This window comes from Suncus etruscus, chromosome 17 (genome assembly GCF_024139225.1).
Source record: "Suncus etruscus isolate mSunEtr1 chromosome 17, mSunEtr1.pri.cur, whole genome shotgun sequence".
Taxonomy (NCBI): domain Eukaryota; kingdom Metazoa; phylum Chordata; class Mammalia; order Eulipotyphla; family Soricidae; genus Suncus; species Suncus etruscus.
In genome coordinates, this window is record NC_064864.1 from 73,566,565 (window position 1) to 73,588,618 (window position 22,054).

The following is a 22,054-nucleotide window of genomic DNA, read 5'->3' on the forward strand; positions in this document are numbered from 1 at the left end:
GCATTTATTTGCCTTGCATGCAGAAGGATGGTTGTTCGAATTCCAGTATCCCAAGCCTGCTAGGAGCGATTTCTGAGTATAGAGCCAAGAGTGGCCCCTGAGCGCTGCCAGGTGTGACTCAAAAAACAAAAAAAAAAAAAAGTTAGGGGCCTGAGCAGTGGTGCAGCAGTAGGGCATTTGCCTTGCATGCACTAACCTAGAATGGACCATGATTCGAATCCCCGGTGTCCCATATGTTCCCCCAACCCAGGAGCGATTTCTGAGCACATAGCCAGGTATAAACCCTGAGCCCAAAAAAAAAAAACAAAAAAATTTAGATGGGGTCAAAGAGATAGTACTGTGGGTTTCTATACAGTGGGTTTCTATCCCAGCATCCCATGTGGTGCCCTGAATACCGTCAGGAAGAATGCCTGAGCCTACAGAGCCAGGATTAAGTAATCCCTGAGCCCAAAGCAAAAAACAAAACAAATTAGTACTTGTAGTCTAATGAAAAAAGAACTCAATATAAAGCTTCATAAAGTTAAAACAAATCACATAGGCCTTGAACAGTAGTATTAAGTAAAAAGTAGTAAATTACAACAGATGTGTACAATTCTTTTGTTTGTTTGTTTGTTTTTGGGTCACACCCATTGGAGCTCAGGAGTTAATCCTGGTTCTGCACTTAGAAATAGTTCCTAGGGCCCTTCATGCAGATCATTGGTTCGAATCCCGGCGCCCCATATGGTCCCCCGTGCCTGCCAGGAGCAATTTCTGAGCACGGAGCCAGGAATAACCCCTGAGCACTGCCGGCTGTGACCCAAAAACCACCAAAAAAAAAAAAAAAAAAAGAAAAAGAAAAAGAAATAGTTCCTAGCAGTCTTATGGGATGTGCCATTCGGCTTGCATGCAGGGCAAACACCCTACCACTGTGCTATCTCTCCAACCCCTTTTTTGGCAGTGCTCAGGGTTTGCTCCTGGCAGGCTCAGGGGATCCTATGGAATGCCAGTGACTGAACCATGGTCAACTGTATACAATGCAAGCACCCTATCCACTGTGTTTTTTGTTTGTTTGTTTGTTTTTGCTCTGGCCCCAAATGTATACGATTCTTTTTTGTCGTTGTTGTTTTTTTTTTTTGGTTTTTGGGCCACACCCAGCCATGTGCAGGGGTTACTCCTGGCTGTCTGCTCAGAAATAGCTCCTGGCAGGCACGGGGGGGGGGGGGGGGGGGGGTGTGGGGGGGGTGGGGGACACACGACCATATGGGACACCGGGATTCGAACCAACCACCTTTGGTCCTGGATCAGCTGCTGTGCTATCTCTCCGGGCCCTCTTTGCTTATTCTTACCTTGCTTAACTTTTGCCTGTTTGAGGCTTCCCTTGGTATCTCCTTAGGCAGGTATTATTTTTATGAATGGATGGACTTAAAGATCTTGTTTAAAAGAAGATTGCAGGAGATAGCACAGCAGCAGGGTGTCCCGGATTGGCTGCTTGCAAGGAAAACGCTGCTGTACTATCTCTCCGGGCCCAAATGTATACAATTCTTTATGTTCAAGTATCCATACCTGGTGTTTGGCCCCAGTATGCCACACCACTGCTTCCCCATCAAGCCTGCCAGCTCTACTGTACGTAAGTCTCACTCGGCCCTCAACTTTTAACTGACGTTCTTTTTTTTTTTAAATCCTGGAAAATTTTACCTTTTTTCTCTTCATTTCTAGCTGAGACTTAAAAAATATAACCTACTTTGTCATACAAACATAAGGAAACAAACAAAAATGTACTCTAAAGTAAAAGAATTTGTGCCACGGACTGTGGAGATGATTCAAGGAGCTGGAACACCTCATTTGCAAGCAGGAAATGGTTCAATATCCAGTACCACTTGGGTCCCTCAAGTAGCACTGATGTGATTCAAAATCTTAGGAATCTTTTCTTGGAAGTCTTTAGGCCACATCCTAAAGAAGTACTCCTGGCTGGGCACTCAGGAATTACACCTAGCAGACTCAGATGTGACCCAAAGGGGGGGAAAAAAAGAGATCATGACAAAGAGGTAAGAGACACGCAAGGAATGCCTCATCTCTGTAAACTACTACTCCAGTGGTCCTCAAACTACGGCCGTGAGCCTCATATTGTATTTGTTCCCATTTTGTTTCTTCACGACAAAATAAGATATATGCAGTGTGCATAGGAATTTGTTCATAGTTTTTGTTTTTACTATAGTCCAGCCTTCCAATGATCTGAGAGAGAGTGAACTGAACCCCTGTTTAAAAAGTCTGAGGACCACTGGCATTTTTTATAAATGTGGTACCTGGGGAACAAAGAAGATAATAACTCATCCAGTCATACAACCAAATGTTATTCAGATTATAACCTGTGTTCCTCCCCCCCTTTTTTTTGCCACACCCAGCAGCGCTCAGTACTCCTGACTGCGCTCAGAAATTGCTCCTGGAAGGCTCAAGGAATCTACCCTGGTTGATCCTGGGTCAGCCACGTACAAGGCCAAAGGCCTACCACTGTGCTAATGCTAAGGCACCAGATTATAAATTCAAGTCACTATCCTTGTGACTTCAACACATGACCCCCAAATCTTCAATACACCAATTTAAGGTTCCACTCCATATGGGTACATTTGAATGCTAACTTCATGAGAAAGGGCACCAGGGCTCCTACCATGTGACTTCTGAGGCTACTATGGGCAGGCAGCTACTCTATCTTGTTTGATGAGACACGAAGCTACCTTGGAAAAAATAGTACTACACTGAGGCCTCCATACTAGAGAGGTCACAGGAGAGCCAGAAATGTAGCTCAGTACTACTTTGCAGGTTAGGCCCTGGTACAATCCCTGTTACTGCAAAAAGAGGAAAAATGTATAGTTCAGGAGGCCGGAGAGATAGCATGGAGGTAAGGCATTTGCCTTTCATGCAGGAGGTCATCGGTTCAAATCCCAGCGTCCCATATGGTCCCCCGTGCCTGCCAGGAGCAATTTCTGAGCCTGGAGCCAGGAATAACCCCTGAGCACTGCCGGGTGTGACCCAAAAACCACAAAAAAAAAAAAAAAAAAAAAAAAAAAATAAATATATATATATATATATATATATATATATATATATATAGTTCGGGAGAAAAGCTCAAAAAGCTTTGCATGCACCAGCACCACTTGGTCACCTGAGCAACCCCAAGAGCAACCCCTTATCTCTACTGCTACACCCCCCCCCAAATAATCCCCAGCAGAGCATGCCCTTTCCCACATACAGACAGGTATACAGCCCTAGAAGTTCAAGAGCAATCAAGAATGAACCTAATGGGCGCCAAGCACCAAGGTGACCATGATGGTGACCATGATGGTGCCCGGCACAACAGAAGTCCTACCCGCACTGTATCCTAAAGACCTATTACTGGCCCTTGGCCACATATCTCTAGGAGTAGCCCTGAGGCACCGAAGCACTACTTGGAAGCCTCCCACACACCACCAAAAAAGAACCTAAGTAATAAAAACAGATAAGGGGCAGGAGCAAAGTGATAGGGCTTCTGCCTTGCACTGTGCTAATGAAGCATGAACCACAGTTCAATTCCCCAGCGCCCCATATGGTCCCCCCAAAGATAAAAGATAAAAGAGGCTGCAACACATTACCATGGTGAGTGAAAGGTTCTTTATCACTGAATCTTTATCATCTTCTTTTTTTTTTTTTTTTTTTTTTTGGTTTTTGGGTCACATCCAGCAGCACTCCGGTGCTGTTCCTGGCTCTATGCTCAGGAACCCCACCCCCCCAGGCTGGGGAGGGGTGTGCCAGGATTTGAACCCTGTCCTTCTGCATGCAAGGCAAACACCCTGCTGCTGTGCTATCTCTCCTGCAATCTTCTTTTAAACAAGATCTTTAAGTCCATCCATTCATAAAAATAATACCTGCCTAAGGAGATACAAGAGAAGCCTCAAACAGGCAAAAGTTAAGCAAGGTAAGAATAAGTAAAGAGGGCCCGGAGAGATAGCACAGCGGTGTTTGCCTTGCAAGCAGCCGATCCAGGACCAAAGGTGGTTGGTTCGAATCCCGGTGTCCCATATGGTCCCCCGTGCCTGCCAGGAGTAACCCCTGAGCAACGCCAGGTGTGGCCCAAAAAAAACAAAAAAACAAAACAAAACAAAGAATAAGCAAAGAAAGGTGAGATAGCACATGAAAATATCACCAGAAACACACCTCAAAGGCCTCCAACAACAAAAAACAGGTCCCATATGGTTCCCCCCCAAGCTAGGGGCAATTTCTGGGCCCTTAGCCAGAAGTAACCCCAGAGCATCAAATGGGTGTGGTCCGAAAAACCAAAAAAAAAAAAAAAAAAAAAATCCTCTGGCCAGATACCAGATAAAACATTTCAGTCTAAAGGCACAGGCTAGGTTAGGAAATGACATCTACACCTTTCCAGGATTCTAGATTCTAGAATCTATTAGTCAATGAAGCCATAAAGATTCTGATTATAGGGATAGAAAGGCAGCTCAGGGGCTGGAGAGATAGTATAGCACAGGGTTTTTGCCTTGCACCAGCCGACCCAGGACAGACCTGAATTCGATTCCCGGCATTCCATATGGTTCCCAGAGCCTGCCAGGAGCGATTTCTGAGCGCGGACAGATAGCATGGAGTGTATTTGCCTTGTACGCATAAGGACAGTGGTTCGAATCCCAGCATCCCATATGGTCCCCTGAGCCTGCCAGGATCGATTTCTGGGCATAGAGCCAGGAGTAACCCTTGAGCGCTGCCAGGTGTGACCCAAAAACCAAAAAAAGGGGGGGAGCTCAACTGGGAACAAAGAAATGCCCTCGAGGGCACTTGCCTTGCATCTCCATCATCCCTTAAGGTCTCCAGGAGTTAATTCCTGAGCTTTGTGAGGAACCAGGAATAACTGGTTCCACATTTTGTGTGGCGTGTGGCGCTCTCCCCAAACAAGATACCTCAATAATATATCACATGGTTTGCATACAGTAGGCTGAGGTTTGAGCCCTAGAAAAACACTGACTCCCTTCCCTTCAAGAATCATCTCTGGATGGGGACCGGAGAGATAGCATGAAGGTAGGGCTGTTTGTCTTGCATGCAGAAGGATGATGGTTCGAATCCTGGAATCCCATATGGTCCGAGCCTGCCAGGAGCGATTTCTGAGCGTAGAGCCAGAGTAACCACTGAGCACTACGGGGTATGACCCCAAAAAAACAAACAAAAACAAACAACAAAGAATCACCTCTGGGGGTCGGAGCCAAAGCGCAGCAGTATGGTGTTTGCCTTGCATGCTGCTGATCCAGGACGAACCTTGGTTCGATCCCCAGCATCCCATATTGTCCCCAAGCCAGGAGGGATTTCTGAGTGAATAGCCAGGAGTGACCCCTGAGTGTCACCGGGTGTGGCCCTGAGTGTCACCGGGTGTGGCCATAAAAATAAAAAAAGAATCACAGGCCGGATAGATAACATGGAGGGAGTGTGTTTGCCTTGCATGCAGAAGGACAGTGGTTCAAATCCCGGCATCCCATATGGTCCCGAGCCTGCCAGGATCGATTTCTGGGCATAGAGCCAGGAGTAACCTCTGAGCACTGCCGGGTGTGACCCAAAAACCAAACAAAAAAAAAAAATCACCTCTGAGGGGCCAGAGAGATAGCACAGCGGTAGGGTGTTTGCCTTCCAAGCAGTCTATCCAGAACAGATGTGATTCGAATCCCAGCATCCCATATGGTCCCTAGAATCTGCCAGGAGTGATTTCTGAGGACCTCTGGGTGTGACTCAAGAACAAACAAAAAAAGAGCCCATTATCAGAGGCTAGAGGATGGCACAAAGGACTGAAGTGCATGTTTTGCCAAGGAAGCAGTGAGTTCAATTCCTGGCACCCATGCTCCCATGATGTGACCTCAAGATCCAAGCTGAGGGGCCGGGCAGTGGCGCTAGAGGTAAGGTGCCTGCCTTACCTGCGCTAGCCTTGGACGGATCGCGGTTCGATCCCCCGGCATCCCATATGGTCCCCCAAGCCAGGAGCGACTTCTGAGCTCATAGCCAGGAGTAACCCCTGAGCTTCACCGGGTGTGGCCCCCCCCCCAAAAAAAAAAAAACCAAAACAAAACAAACAAACAAAAAAAAAGATCCAAGCTGAATATAGCCCTGCGCACCACAAGGTATGGTCCCAAAACAAAACAAAAAATTTGAAGGGCCCACACATGGCAAGACACAGAGCTACTTATGCTCTGAGTCTACAACACCATGCTTCAGGGTCACTCGCCTGAAGGCCATGGTGGGAGGCCATGAGGTACCAGGGATCAAACCCAGGGATTCCATGAAAGCATGCACTCCATTCCTTTGAGCCTCTTCCTACCCAAAACCTACAATATTTAAAACCAAAACCTCCTGCCTAACTATAAATACAAACAAAAGACCTTTTGCTTTACTCAAACTTTTACTTTGAACACCAACTCTTCACTTAACCCACAGAAACAATGCCATCTAATCCACCTAAGATTATAAAATATAGGGGCCAGAGAGATAGCCCAGCTGTAGTGTGTTTGCCTTGCACGCCGACCAAGGACTACCTGGGTTTGATTCCCGGCATCCCATATGATCCCCAAAGGCTGCCAGGATCGATTTCTGAGCACTGCAAAGTGTGGCCCAAAAAACAAAAACAAAAATATAAAATGATTAAAAAAAATATGTAAGGCCCACTATGCTAAGCAGTTCAGGTAGCTACTGTTATTAAGAAGAAAAGTTGAAACAACTCCCAACCCCCAGAAAAAGTCTTTTTCTTCAAGATACAATTACTGACTGCCCTTTCAGTCACTTTGCATAGACAGGTGACCTCAAACCCCTTATAACTACTTCCATAGCCTGTCCAAGTACATTCTTTAAATGTTTCACTAAGATATCATTAAAACTGGGAGACTCCCAGTAAAGAGATTTGTTTTAGCCTTCAGGTTTGAATTTAAAATATAAGAGGGGGGCCCGGAGAGATAGCACAGCGGTGTTTGCCTTGCAAGCAGCCGATCCAGGACCAAAGGTGGTTGGTTCGAATCCCGGTGTCCCATATAGTCCCCTGTGCCTGCCAGGAGCTATTTCTGAGCAGACAGCCAGGAGTAACCCCTGAGCAACACCGGGTGTGGCCCAAAAACCAAAAAAAAAAAAAAAATAATAATAATAATAATAATAAAATAAGAGGGGAGCCAGAGAGATAGCATGGAGGCAGGGCGTTTGCCTTGCATACAGAAGAACGGTGGTTCGAATCCCCAAATCCCACATGGTCCCCTGAGCCTGCCAAGAGCAATTTCTGAGTGAAGATGTATACAGAAGGACTGGGTTCAATCCATAGCACTGCAAGGTTTCCTGAGCACCACTAGCTAAAGACACTAAAACAAAAATAATTTTCTGTTGCCTTTAAACCATCTATTAGGTGGTGCTGGAGCAATAGCACAGCAGGTAGCGTGTTTGCTTTGCATACAGTCAACCTGGGTTGGATCTCTGGCATCCCATATGGTCCCCCAGAGCCTGCCAGGAATAATCCCTGAGTGCCAGCCACTCAGTGACCCCCCCCACAAAAAAAGGTAGATAGCAAAGTGGTAGGGCATTTGCCTTGTATGCAACCAACCCAGGATGAACCTGGGTTTGATTCCTGGCATCCCATAGGGTCCCCCAAACCTGCCAGAAGCATTTCTTTTTTTTTTTTTTTTTGGTTTTTGGGTCACACCCGGTGATGCTCAGGGGCTGCACTCCTGGCTATGAGCTCAGAAATCGCTCCTGGCTTGGGGGACCATATGAGATGCCGGAGGGTTCATCCTAGGCTAGCACAGACGCCTTACTGCTAGTGCCACTGCTCCAAAGCCAAGATTAACCCCTCAATGCCCCTGGGTGTGGCCCAAAAAACAAAAAGAAAAAAAAGTATCTGATAGTACAATTTACCATGTTCAATCCCCAAGCACCATCAGGAGTAATTCCTGAGTGCAGAACCAGGAGTAACCCCTAAGCATCATCAGGAGTGGACTCCCCATTATCCACCCAAAAGAAAAATCAAAAAAGCAATTTGTTGGGGGCCAGAGCGATAGTATAGCAGGGTTGTACATACCATATGGTCCCCCAGCCCACAAAAAATAATCCCTGAATACCACCAGATGTGGTCCCAAAACCAAAAGCCAAAAGAAAAAAGAGAGAGAGATTGTTAAGGAGCTTGCCTTGTATGTGGCAGATGATGGTTCAATCCCTGGCACTAAATATGGTGCCCTAAGTACTGTCAGTAGTGAGTGACCCCTGAAGACAGAGATGGGAGTAAGTCTTACATACTTACAGATATGGCCCAAAAGACAAAAGACCAAAAAAAAAAAAAAAGGATTGGAGCAATAACACAGAGCTAGGGCGTTTGCCTTACACACAGCTGATCCAGGACAGACCTCAGTTAGATCCCCGGCATCCCATATTGTCCCCCAAGCCAGGAGGGATTTCTGAGCACATAGCCAGGAGTATCCCCTGAGTGTCACTGGGTGTGCTCCCACCCCTCAAAAAAGAGGAAGGTGCTGGAGAGATAATAATAAGAAGAGCCTGAACAATATTTTTACATTGGAATGCTTGGTACCTCTAGGAGAAACTCCTGAGTAAAAGCCAGTAGAAGCCTGAGAGCATCTGCTGGTGGTTCAAACCATACCCATTCCCCAACAGCTTAAAAAAAATTACACCTGTGAAGGGTCCAAGGATACCAGCAAGAAACCAAGTCAGTTCCATTCCTAGACTGAAAAAGGAAGTTCAGGAGCTAGTTCAAAGGCTGGAGAGATAGCATGAAGGTAGGACATTTGCCTGGCATGCAGAAGGGACAGTGGTTCGAATCCCGGCATCCCATACAGTTCTCAGAGTCTAACGGCTACCAGGAGCAATTTCTGAACGGAGAGCCAGGAGCATCCCCTGAGCATTGCTGGGTGTGACCTAAAAACCAAAAAAAAAAAGGGGGGGGGGCCTGAGAGATAGCATGGAGGTAGGGTGTTTGCCTTTTATGCAGAAGGGAGGTGGTTCGAATCACAGCATCCTGTATGGTCCCCCGAGCCTGCCAGGACTGATTTCTGAGCGTAGAGTCAGGAATAACCCCTGAGCGTTGCCGGGTGTGACCCCAAAAAAGTGGGAGGGGGGAGGGAGGGAGAGGAGAGAGAGAGAGAGAGAGAGAGAGAGAGAGAGAGAGAGAGAGAGATGGAGTCATACTTTCTCAACTTTGGTTGAGAGTCTCTCTGGTGGAGACTCAAGGGTTATTCCTGGCTCTGCATTCAGGAATTACTCCTGGTGGTTTGTGGGGTGCTAAGGATTAAACCCAGGTTGGCTGCAAACAAGACAAGCACCTTATCATTGTACCACAGTTCCAATCCCCTCAAAATTTAACTCTTTATTGAGGTATTGTGATATACACTATTCTCAATGATGGTTTCCCAAGTATGTAATTCAAACACACCCATCACCGAAGCCAAAACTTTGCTCCATGGCACCAACATGCCCCTACACAAAGCCCTGTGAGCCACTCCCCCAAATACCCTGGCCCATGCACCACTGCATTAATGAGCCCGACCAGGTCAGGTACACACAGCCAGGCCAAGTAACCCCTGTGTGTGTTTTGGTTTGGTTTGGTTTGGTTTTTGGGCCACACTCAGTGCTGCTCATGGGAATTACTCCTGGCTCTGAGCTCAGGGGTCATTCCTGGAGGTGCTGGGGACCATATGGGATGCCAGAGATTGAATCAGGGTCAGGTCAGCAGCATGCAAGGCAAACACCTTAATTACCTGCTGTGCTTTTTTTTTTCCTTCGTTTTTGGTTTTTGGGTCACATCTGATGGCACTCAGGGGCTACTACTGGCTCTGTGCTTAGAAATTGTATGGGGCCGGGCGGTGGCGCTGGAGGTAAGGTGCCTGCCTTGCCTGCGCTAGCCTAGGACGGACTGCAGTTCGATCCCCCGGCGCCCCATATGGTCCCCCAAGAAGCCAGGAGCAACTTCTGAGCGCATAGCCAGGAGTAACCCCTGAGCGTCACAGGGTGTGGCCCAAAAACCAAAAAAAAAAAAAAGAAATTGTTCCTGGGCCCGGAGAGATAGCACAGCAATGCTTGCCTTCCAAGCAGCCGATCCAGAACCTAAGGTGGTTGGTTCAAATCCTGGTGTCCCATATCCCCGTGCCTGCCAGGAGCTATTTCTGAGCAGACAGCCAGGAGTAACCCCTGAGCACCGCGGGGTGTGACCCAAAAACAAAAAAAAAAAAAAAAAAAAGAAATTGTTCCTGGCAGGCTCGGGAACTTGAACTCGGGTCCATCCTGGTTCAGCTGTGTTCAAGGTAAATGCCCTACTGCTGTGCTTTGCACTCAGAAATCACTCCTGGCAGGCTTGGGGGACCATATGGGATCCTGGGATTCGAACAAACATCGGTCCTACTTGGAAGGCAAAAAGTCCTACCGCTATCTCTCCAGCCCCTGAGATGATAGTTTTTAAGGTGTCTATCTTCATGCAACCAACCCCAACATATTCAAATCTAGTATTAAATATGGTCCCATGAGCACTACCAAGTGTAGCCCCCCAAAACAAAGACTCCTGTTAAAAAAATTTTTTAAGGGCTGGAGATAGCACAGCGGTAGGACTTTTGCCTTCCAAGCAGCTGACCCAGGACCGATGTTTGCCTTGCATGCAGCTGGTTTAAACAAACAGTGGTTCGAATCCTGGCATCCCATATGGCCCCCCATGCCTACGAGGAATAACCCCTGAGTGTCGCCAGGTGTGACCCAAAAACCAAAATAATAACAACAATAGTATTGAAAAATTTTTAAAAAATACTGAGGCTGGGCCCGGAGAGATGGCACAGCGGCGTTTTCCTTGCAAGCAGCCTATCCAGGACCAAAGGTAGTTGGTTCGAATCCCGGGGTCCCATATGGTCCCCCGTGCCTGTCAGGAGCTATTTCTGAGCAGACAGCCAGGAGTAACCCCTGAGCATTGCCAGGTGTGGCCCAAAATCCAAAAAAAAAAAAAAAAATCCTGAGGCCATAAAAAAAGACTTATTCCATTCCTATGCTTTTAAAGAAAACAAGGACTGGAGAGAGAGTACATCAGGAAAAAGGCACTAGCCTTGCATTCGACTGACCCAGTTATCACTTGCAGCCTCCCCCAAGCACCACTAGGAGTGAATCCTGTGCACAGAGCCAGGAATAACCCCATAACCCAAGCAGTGCCAGGTGTGGCCAAAAAATAAAGAAAAAATAAAACATTCTATTCTTTTTTTTGTTTTTTTTTTGGGGCCACACCCGTTTGACGCTCAGGGGTTACTCCTGGCTATGCACTCAGAAATCGCCCCTGGCTTGGGGGGACCATATGGGACGCTCGGTCCGTCCTACGCTAGCGCTTGCAAGGCAGACACCTTACCTCTAGCGCCACCTTCCCGGCCCCTAAAACATTCTATTCTATAATGCTTTTAAAAATGAAAATTAGGGGGCTGGAGCGGTGGCGCAGCAGTAAGGCATCTGCCTTGCATGTGATAGCCTAGAAAGACCGTGGTTTGATCCCCCCGCATCCCATATGGTCCCCCAAGCCAGGAGGGATTTCTGGGCGTATAGCAAGCAGTAACCCCTGAGTGTCACCGGGTGTGGCCGGAAAAAAAACAAAAAATATAAATAAAAATTAGGGGGCTGGAGCAATAGCACAGTAGGCAAGGCCTTGCACTCAGTGAACCTGGAATGGACCCAGGTTCAATCCCTAGCATCCCATATGGTCCCCCAGACTGGTAGGAGCGATTTCTAAGCACAGAGCCAGGAATAACCCCAAAGCACCGCCAGGTGTGGCCCAAAAAGGAAGGAAGGAAGGGAGGGAGGGAGTGGAAAAGAAAAAAAAAAATTGGGGGCCTGACCCCAATTTAAATTGTCTTGCACATGGCCCATCAGGGTTTGATCCTATGAGGTCCCCGAGTCAGCCAGGAATAATTTCTGAGTTCAGAGCCAAGAGTAACCTGAGTGCTGCCAGGTGTGGCCCAAATTTCTCTCCCCCAAAAAATTAGGGACCAGAGAAAGGTCAAGGGCCTGGAGCAGAGGTGGGAGGCCCAGGTCCATTCAACATGACATGGTCCCCAGCTTCCCCAAGAGCAACCCCTTGAGCACTGACAAAATAAAAATATAGGGGCCGGAGAGATAGCATGGAGGTAAGGCGTTTGCCTCTCATGCAGGAGGTCATCGGTTCGAATCCCGGCGTCCCATGTATGGTCCTCCCGTGCCTGCCAGGAGCAATTTCTGAGCCTGGAGCCAGGAATAACCCCTGAGCACTGCCGGGTGTGACCCAAAAACCACAAAAAAAAAAAAAAAAAAAAAAAAATAAAAAATAAAAAATAAAAGTAGGGCAGGAAAGATGGCATAGCAGTAGGGTGTTTGCCTCGCATGTGGCCAACCTGAGACGGACCCAGGTTTAATTCCCAGCATCCCATATGGTCCCCTGAGCCTACCAGAAGAGAGCCAGGATTAAGTAATCCGAGTGCCGTGCCACCGGGTGTGCCCCTAAAAGCAAATAACAACAACAACAACAAAAGTAGGCACTTTTAGAAATGGGTTGTTTTGGGGGGATCACTCCGGGCGGTGCTCAGAAGTTATACTCCTGTCTCTGCCCTCAGAAATCACTCCTGGCAGGCACGGGGGACCATATGGGATGCCGGGATTTGAACCACCTTGAACCACCATCCGTCCTGAATCTGCTGCGTGCATGTGAAACGCCCTACCGCCTTGCTATCTCTCCGGCCCAGTCATTTTTTTTTTTTTTGTTTTTGGGGCCACACCCTTTTGATGCTCAGGGGTTACTCCTGGCTAAGCTCTCAGAAATCGCCCCTGGCTTGGGGGGACCATATGGGACGCCGGGGGATCGAACCGCGGTCCTTCCTTGGCTAGCGCTTGCAAGGCAGACACCTTACCTCTAGCGCCACCTCACCGACCCCGTCATTTCTAATTTTAAAAATTTACAACAGGACCGGAGCAAATAGCACAGATGTAAGGCGTTTATTTTGCACGCGGCCAAGACAGGATGAACCTGGTCAGGGATGTAGGTAAGTCGGAAGTACTGCCCTTGCCTTATATTTTTGAGGTCCTGAATCCCTGGCACTGCGATAGTAAAACTAAGAGAAAATAGGGGCTGGAGCTGGAGCAATAATAAAGCAGGTGGGTGTATGCCATGAACAAGACCAACTCGGGGGGGCCGGAGAGATAGCATGGAGGTAAGGCGTTTGCCTTTCATGCAGGAGGTCATCGGTTCAAATCCCGGAGCCCCATATGGTCCCCCGTGCCTGCCAGGAGCAATTTCTGAGCCTGGAGCCAGGAATAACCCCTGAGCACTGCCGGGTGTGACCCAAAAACCACAAAAAAAAAAAAAAAAAAAAAAAAAAAAAAAGACCAACTCGGGTTTGGGTGCCCAGCATCCCTTCCGATCCGAGCCTGCCAAGAGTGATCCCTGGGCACCATCAGGTGTGGGGAAAACACGGCCAAAAGTAACACATCAGCACACACTTTGCTGGTCCCACTCGACGGAAACTATCCAGTTCGGATGAGGGTGTTCAGTCAGGCGTGTGGCTCAGGGGGTAGACACCAGGAACATGTATGTGTAGTGTAGCCCTGCGTGCGATTTCCCTGAAAACCACCACACCCACGTCTCGAAGAACTTCAAGAAGCAGGTGCACAGATTTACGGGCGGGAGCCTGGGTCCGATCCTGGCACAGCCAGGTGGGACCGCAAACCCAACAATAACAATAACAATAACAACAACAACAACAACCACCCGGCGCGGAAGCACAGCCGCGAGGGCGTCTGCCTGGCTTGCTAATCACCGATCCGGGCTCGATCTCCGGCGATCCCGAAGGCCCCCCACGTCCGCCAGGAGTGCAGAATCTGGAGTCAGGCCCCAAAGGAATTCCCTGATGCCCCTGGCCTGCGGTGGGTCTCGGCGACCGGCCGGGCCGATCGGGGCCGGGTGTCGGGGTGTCGGGGACGCCCAGGGGCTCGTCGGCCGGGCCTTCCCCAGGACGGGAAGACGCCGAGCCCGGCCGCGCCCTCCTCCGAGGCGCCCACGTCGCCCGCGGCCACTCACGTTCTCGGCGTCGCGCTCGCTGACCGTGGGCAGCGGCGTCCGCGCGGACATCTTCCCGGCTCGGCCCGGGGCCTCCCGCGGCGTCTAGCAGCGCGCCCGGACGCGCGCCAAGCCCCGGCCCAGTCCGCGGCGCATGCTCCCCGGGCGGCACGGAGGCGAGGCGAGGCGAGGCGCGACCGGCCGACCCCGCGAGCCGCACGCCGCCGCCGCCGCCGCCCGCCTCAGCGGCCCGGCCTCCACTCGGCGCCACCCGCGGCCCCGGGCAAGGCGGACGAGGACGCGCGGCCGGCGCGGGAGCTGACTGGCCGGCGCGGGCCGGGGGCGCCCACCATGGGGCGGGCTGCGGGAGCGGCGCCTGCGCCCGGCGGCTCTTCCGCCTGCACCGGGCTCGCTCCGCACCGCCGCTCGCTCTCTCGCTCGCTCGCGCGCCCGCTGCTGCCGCCGCCGCCGCCGCCGTCCGGCACCGCCGCGCCTCACGGCCAAGATGGCCGCCCGCCGACTTCCGCCGCCGCCGCCGCCGCCGGAAGTGACGGGCCCGCCCGAGCGGCCAATCGGCGCGGCCGCGCTGTTGCTAGGGCGACTCGGCCCGGCGGGGCGGGGCGGGGCGGGGCGGGCGGGGCCTGGGGCCGGCTGAGCCCTCCCGCCGGAGACCTGGGCTCGCGGGCCGGCCTCTGAATAATGAAATGCTCATGACAATAATACTGATAAGGGCCGGAGAGGGCGTTTGCCTTGCCTGCACAGGACGGTGTTTTTGTGTGTTTCCTTCTTGCAGGTCGGTGGTTTGAATCCCGGCATCCCATAGGATCCCCCGATCCGCCAGGAGCGATTTCTGAGCGTAGACCAAGGAGGAACCCCTGATAATAATAATAATCTAATCGGGGCCTGAACGACAGCCCCTTAGGAAGGGCGTTGCCTTGCTTGGGCTCCCTCTCCAGCATCCCATAGGAGTGATTACTGAGCAGAGCCAGGAGGAACCCCTGACCACTGGGTATGGCCCCAAAACCAAAAATAAAATAAAATAAAATAGCGGTGACTCTCGCACCCCAGCTGCAGCTGCTGGGAAGCTGGCCAGAGGAGGCCCAGAGGACTCAGGAGCCCCAAGCACTTGATTCTTAGACCCCCATCCTGCAGTGCTGTAAAATACCCCACCCCTACTCTGGTCCCTGTCCACCCTGCACACCCTGGTCAGTGATCCGTGGGGTGCACTGGTGCTTTGTTCTTGCTGATGGCAACCTTGTGGGGATATCATACAAAAGCAAACACACCTCCTGTTCAATTTACAAACTTGACCCAACCTGCTGGGATCGGCAGGGCTCTTGGCCCCAGCACTTGCTCTGCAGGAGGCCTGGGTTTGAATCACAGGAGGACCAAGTCCACACAGGGAGTGACCCCTGAGCACGCAGCCAGATCGCTCTAGGTATGGCCCCACTGAGTTCCTGGTCGGTGTTTGTGAGACAGCAGCGGCATTCCCTGAGCGCTGGAGAAAGCCATGGGCTAGGAAGGCCCTTCTCTATCCATGGCCAGGAGTAATCCCCCAAACCCTCAAACTCGGAGTATTGCTGAGCGCTCCCAAAACAGGAAAACGTCCAATAAAATCAATGTACCCTTCTGTAAAATCACCCCACTCAAGTCCCACGCAAGTATCACCAACCCCAGGTGAAGGAGTCTAAAACAGAGTCACTGATGAAATAAAACAGACCTGGTTGAGGGTGAATCACAGATATTCTGGCAATCTTCTACCTTGTCTCAAGGGCAAGTTGTCTGCCAGAATGGTCGTTTTTATTGAATATAAAGACCACCCCCAGATGGGGGAGTAAGGACAGAGTAAGGACAGATAGCTCAGCCTATTCTGAGCCATCCCACCCAGGTTTACATGTAAGGCAATCTCTGTTTTGGGGTAAAATCAAGTTGTAAACAGATACAAAGGAACCAGGGATGACCTTTGTTTTGGGTAAATTAAGATGTAATCTAACACCTTTTTTTTTTTGTATCAGAGAAAGTTGGATTTCCCCTGAGTTGAATTAATTAAACTACAAAGAAAGTAAGCCCAGCATAGGCTGGGCAAGTGGTGGGGTTGTGAGCATACTGGTGCTGAATAAGCTGGACCACAGGTCGTCTTTTTTGTTGTTGTTGTTTTGTTTTGATTTTTGTTTTTTGGGTCACACCCAGCTGCGCTCAGGGGTTACTCCTAACTCTACACTCAGAAATCACTCCTGGCAGGCTTGGGGGACCATATGAGATGCCGGGATTCGAACCACCATCCTTCTGCATGCAAAGCAAACGCCCTACCTCCATGCTATCTCTCTGGCCTGACAACAGGTCTTCTAACAAGAGCAGATCATCAAGATGAGGTACCTAAGGAAAGGACTACCACCACATGGGGCCATGGGCTAGGCTCTGAGCGTCCCACACTGCTATGTGCTCTGGTCCCACAACACCCACCTCCCCTCCCCAGACAGCTGGAAAATGCCCTTAGGATCTATCCCAAGATTTCAGTGGGGAGAAGGCCAGTTGTTTCTCTCAAAGCTGCACATTCAGGGGTCAGAGTGGTGGCGTGGAACAGTAAGGTGTCTACCTTGCAGGCACTAGCCTAGGACAGACCGCAGTTTGATTCCCTGGTGTCCCATATGGTCCCCCAAGCCAGGAGTGATTTCTGAGCGCATAGCCAGGAGGAATGCTTGAGCATGACCAGGTGTGGCCCAAAATAAACAAAAAAACTGCATATTCAGACTGAGTCAGAAACCGCCTCGAGGTGGGAGCTGACCATGCTTAACCAGAACAGTTCTGGTTTCTATGAGGGTGAGGCTTTTAAAAAAGCAGTTGAGGGGCCTGAGTGGTGGTACAGTGGCAGGGCGTTTGTCTTGCATGCGCTGACCTAGGATGGACTGAGGTTCAATCCCCTGGCGTCCCATAGAGTCCCCCAAGCCAGGAGCGATTTCTGAGCGCATAGCCAAAAGTAACCTCTGAGTGTCACCGGTGTGCCCCCCCCCCCCCCCGCCATAAACAGAAGGTGGTTTAGGTGGGGCCGGGACTGGAGAAAGCACAGCACAGCTGTAGGATGTTTGCCTTGCACACAGCCAATTCAAGACCAAAGGTAACAGTTCAAATCCCAGCATCTCATACGGTCCCCCAAGCACAGTTTAGGGTCCTCGTGCACTTTATGACACCAGGGTGCACGAAAAGCAATGGAAACGGGTCACAGTGCTGACTTCAGCAGCACTTACACTAAAATTGGAATGATACAGAGATTAGCATGGCCCCTACACAAGGATAAAACTCAAGTTCATGAAGTATTCCCCCACTTTTTTTTTTTTTTTAAGAAAAATAGGGGCCAGAGCAGTAGCACAACGATAGGGTATTTGTCTTGCATGCAGCCAGCCCTGGACTAACCCTGGTTCGATTCCCAGCATCCCGTATGGTCTCCTGAGCCTGCTAGGAGCAATTTCTGAGTGCAGAGTCAGGTTTTCTCACAGCCAACTCAGGTTTTATGTCTGGCTCCCATATGGTTCCAACAAACCCCACCAGGAGTGACCCCTGAACACTGCTGAGTGTAGTCCAAGAAAACAAAAAGAGACTTGAAAACATTGAAAGCAAGGCAAGAGGTACATGCCACACATTAAAAGGGAGGGTGCAGGGGTCAGGGAGAGAGCACAGCAAGGGAGAAATCTTGCTTTGTATGTGACCAAACCATGTTCAATCTCCAGCACCCCACATGGTCCCTCAAGCACCACCAAGTCTGAAACATTCCCCCAAAATCGACAGTCCGTGGAATCCTGCTCTTTACCAGGATTGAGTGGCCCTACAGAATCCCTTTTGTCCACCCTGTGTCCTTTTTTTTTTTTTTTTTTTTTTTTTTTGGTTTTTGGGCCACACCCGGCGTTGCTCAGGGGTTACTCCTGGCTGTCTGCTCAGAAATAGCTCCTGGCAGGCACGGAGGACCATATGGGACACCGGGATTCGAACCAACCACCTTTGGTCCTGGATCGGCTGCTTGCAAGGCAAACGGCGCTGTGCTATCTCTCCGGGCCCCACCCTGTGTCCTTGACCCCCAAAGTCCACACGTCACTGCACACATCAGAGCAAAAGCAGGTGTGGAAATTGTCATGGGACCACTGGGGTCAGCATAATTCAGTCAAAGACCAGCACAGACTAGCTGTAGAAGATCCCTGGTCCTGGAGAAGCGAGAGGCAGGAAGCAGCTCCCTGCCCTCGAGGAGCCTCAGACATGCCTCAGACATGGGCTGGCCCAGCAGACCTCTGAGTCACCAGAGTCCCTTCGGGGCCTCCCTCTCAGCACCTCCTTTCATGCAAGTGGGGCAGACAGATGACTAGGAGTGCATCATGTGTCCACGAAGCAGATAGATAACTGTTGGGCTTGAAGGTGAGTCAGGAGGAGCTGGCCTCTAAGCAGAACACAGCAACTGATACCTAAAGCTGGTAGGCTTGTGGACCATAAACCCCCCAACTTCCTAAAGTGCCTTAAATAGAAACCTGGGGCTGGAGAGATAAAAGTGGGGAAGGCTTGGAGCCTGGAGAGATAGCACAGTGGCGCTTGCCTTGCAAGCAGCCGATCCAGGACCAAAGGTGGTTGGTTCGAATCCGGGTGTCCCATATGGTCCCCGGTGCCTGCCAGGAGCTATTTCTGAGCAGACAGCCAGGCACCACTGGGTGTGGCCCAAAAACCAAAAAAAAAAAAAAAAGTGGGGAAGGCACTTACCTTGCACACAGTCAACTAGGTTTTTCCCAGGCACCCCAGGTGGAGCCTTGCTAGGAGTAATCTCTGAGCACAGAGCCAAAGTAAATCCTGGGTGTGGCCCAAAAGCCAAAAAATAAAACCACCATAAACCTATGTGCACTCTACAAGTACATTGATGAAGAAAAAAAAAGTACATTGATAACTTATTTATAAATAAGCCATGGACCAGAGTGACAGCACAGTGGGTAGGGCATTTGCCTTGCATGACTTGGATTTGATCCTCAGCATCCCATATGATCCCCTGAGCCTGCCAGGAGTGATTTCTGAGTGTAGAGCCAGGAGTAACCCCTGAACACCTGCTGGGTGTGGCTCCTCCAAAAAATTGAAAGAACTGACTGTGGAGACACAGCACAACAAATAGGTTCTTGCCTTGCACATGGTTGGCCAGAGTTTAATTCCCCAGTTCCAGTATCCCATTTGAGCACCACAAGTTTTAATCCTTGAGCACAGAGCCAGAACTGAGCAATAAGTGTGGTCCAAAAAGTAAAAACAGGTGCTGGAGAGATAGCATGGAGGTAAGGTGTTTTGCCTTTCATGCAGAAGGTCAGTGGTTCAAATCCCGGCATCCCATATGGTCCCCCGAGCCTGCCAGAAGCCATTTCTGAACATAGAGCCAGGAGTAACCCAAGCGCCACCGGGTATGACCCAGAAACAAAAACAAACAAAACAAAAACAAAAAATTAACAAAAGTAAAGACAAAAGAATGGGACCAGAGAGATAGCATGGAGGTAAGGCGTTTGCCTTTTATGCAGAAGGTCATCGGTTTGAATCCCGGCATCCCATATGGTCCCCCGTGCCTTCCAGGAGCAATTTCTGAGCATGGAGCCAGGAATAACCCCTGAGCACTGCCGGGTGTGACCCATAAACCAAAGAAAAATTGAATAACAATAATAATTTGCTAGTCAAAGCTGTGGGATGTTGTGGAGGCAGCATCTAGGCAAAATTATGGCCTCTGCTGGGGACTCAGCTTACTCAGAGTGAGAGAGCTCTAGGATCTGACCTTGTTTCCATGGGTATCCCTTGGGATATATACCAAACAGTGGGACTGACTCTTGAGCACTGATGAGTATTGCCCCAAAATAGAACAAAAAAATATGGGGGCTGCCGGGCGGTGGCGCTAAAGGTAAGGTGCCTGCCTTGCCTGACGGACCGCGGTTCGATCCCCCGGTGTCCCATATGGTCCCCCAAGCCAGGAGCAACTTCTGAGCACATAGCCAGGAGTAACCCCTGAGCGTTACCGGGTGTGGCCCAAAAACAAAACAAAAAAAAATATATATGGGGGCTGAAAAGATAGCATGGAAGTATGGCACCTTCCTTGCACAGGTCTAACTGGCTGGATGTGGCCCTTCGAGCACCACCAGGAGGCCTGTGGCCTCCCACAAATGACAGTTTTATTCCTTAACCAGCTGCTTGGGAGCCGAAGGTACTTCTCTTGCATGGTTCAGTCTCTGCACTCATGGTCTTCCAAACACTCCAGGAATGAACCCTGTGTGTTCCTGGGAGTAGGCCCCCCACCAAGGCAAGAGTATGAAGTGGGATTAATGGGACTGGTCTGTTTCTGTCACTCAGTATATGCGCTGTTACTCAAAGGCTGGAATCAGCTTTGTTTTGCTTGAACCCAGCGGCGTTCAGGGATTACTCCTGGCTCTGTGCTCAGAAATCGCTCCTGGCAGGCTGGGGGGCCATATGGGTTGCTGGGTATGGAGCATGCAAGGCAAACGCCTTACTGCTGTGCTCTCTCCCTAGCACCCTGGAATCAGCTTTGAATGTACCATTTTGGATTGGTGTTGAAACCAGATGGTCCCACCTTCCAAGTGTGACGATTTCCCTCAGATTAAATACTCGGATGCAAGGGAAGTAGAGCGCTTATATTTTCCAGATCTCCTGGGAGGACTTGATTTAATAATAAAAAAAAATGTGCACATTGTGGGGCCAGAGCAATAGCACAGAGCCAGTAGTAACTCTTGAATGCAGCCAGGTGTGGTCCCCAAAACAAACTAAAGTGCCCTATGATTCAAACTCAACTATGAACAACTTCCTAACTGTGTATCTCAAAAAGTGGCTCAATTAAATAATTTTAACAATTTACTTTTAGGGGGCTGAGCAATAGCACAGCGGATAGGGCGATTGCTTTGCACATGTCAGACCTGGGTCAGATCCCCTGCATCCCATAGGGTCCCCTGAACTCCGAGTCTTCCAGGAGCCATTTCTGAGTAGAGCCAGGAGTAACCCCTGAACACCGCTGGGTGGGGCCCAGAAACAAACAGATAAGAATTTTTGTTTTGTTTTTTGGGCCACACCCGTTCGATGCTCAGGGGTTACTCCCGGCTAAGCGCTCAGAAATTGCCCCTGGCTTGGGGGACCATATGGGACGCCAGGGAATCGAACCGCGGTCCTTCCTTGGCTAGCGCTTGCAAGGCAGACACCTTACCTCTAGCGCCACCTCGCTGGCTCCACAATTAAGAATTTATTTTAATTATAGATATAAAAGTATATATAAATCATATAAAAGGAGCACAGCAGGTAGGGTCTCCTACCTGCTCATCAGAAGTGATTCCTGACTGCAGAGCCGGAAGTAACCTTGGGTACTGCTGGGTGTGCCCCCCAAACCAAAAACTCTAACCTTAAACTAAAAAATCTTCATTTTCCCTACTTGATGCTGCTGTTGCCCCGGAAGGATTCCGGGCATGTGGTTTGGTCGGAATCTGCACCTTCTGCCGCCAGGGGTCGCTGCGGCGCCCCGCAGAGGCTGCATGTCTTGTTCAGTTGCACTCACCAGAGCTTTGTTTCAGTGAGGGTGTTCTTCGTTTTTGTTCTCCAGGCTCAGGGATCAGGGTTCATGCTTGGTAATTCAGCAAGGGGAAACTGTGGTGCCAGGGGTTAACTAGCGTCAGTGACATGCAAGGAGATTGCCTGGCTCCTGACTCCCTCTCCAGGTCTGTACATGTTGTCCAGGATCCAACACACAGATATGGTCTACCTCATCCCTGGCCCTTTGTTTTTGTTTTATGGGCCACACCCTGCAGTGTTCAAGGGTTACTCCTGGCTCTGCACTCGCACAGTGGTAGGGCGTTATGCTTTGTACGTGGCCGACCAGGGTTCAATTCAGTATCCCATATGGTCCCCCAAGCTTGCCAGGATTGATTTCTGAGCACAAGGCCAGGAGTAACCCCTGAGCACCGCTGGGTGTGGCCCAAAACAAAAACAGAAATCACTCCTGACAGCTTCAGGGTATCATATGGAATACCAGAGATC

At 50.0% G+C, this 22,054-nt stretch overlaps 1 protein-coding gene and 1 non-coding gene across 7 annotated transcripts in view; one reads left to right on the forward strand and one right to left on the reverse strand.

Moving 5' to 3' along the window:
* MARK3 (microtubule affinity regulating kinase 3) overlaps nucleotides 1-14,095 on the reverse strand; it is a 96,661-nt gene extending 82,566 nt beyond the window's left edge. For all 6 annotated transcript variants that reach the window (XM_049790336.1, XM_049790335.1, XM_049790334.1 and 3 more), the window contains exon 1: nucleotides 14,045-14,095. In XM_049790336.1, the coding sequence (XP_049646293.1) occupies nucleotides 14,045-14,095 (51 nt within the window). The remainder of the gene's footprint in view (nucleotides 1-14,044) is intronic.
* Nucleotides 14,096-17,245: 3,150 nt separating this feature from the next.
* On the forward strand, nucleotides 17,246-17,349 carry LOC125995451 (U6 spliceosomal RNA). Its single transcript, XR_007490976.1, has one exon. It is a non-coding gene; the product is annotated as a U6 spliceosomal RNA (small nuclear RNA).
* The last annotated feature ends 4,705 nt before the right edge of the window (nucleotides 17,350-22,054 follow it).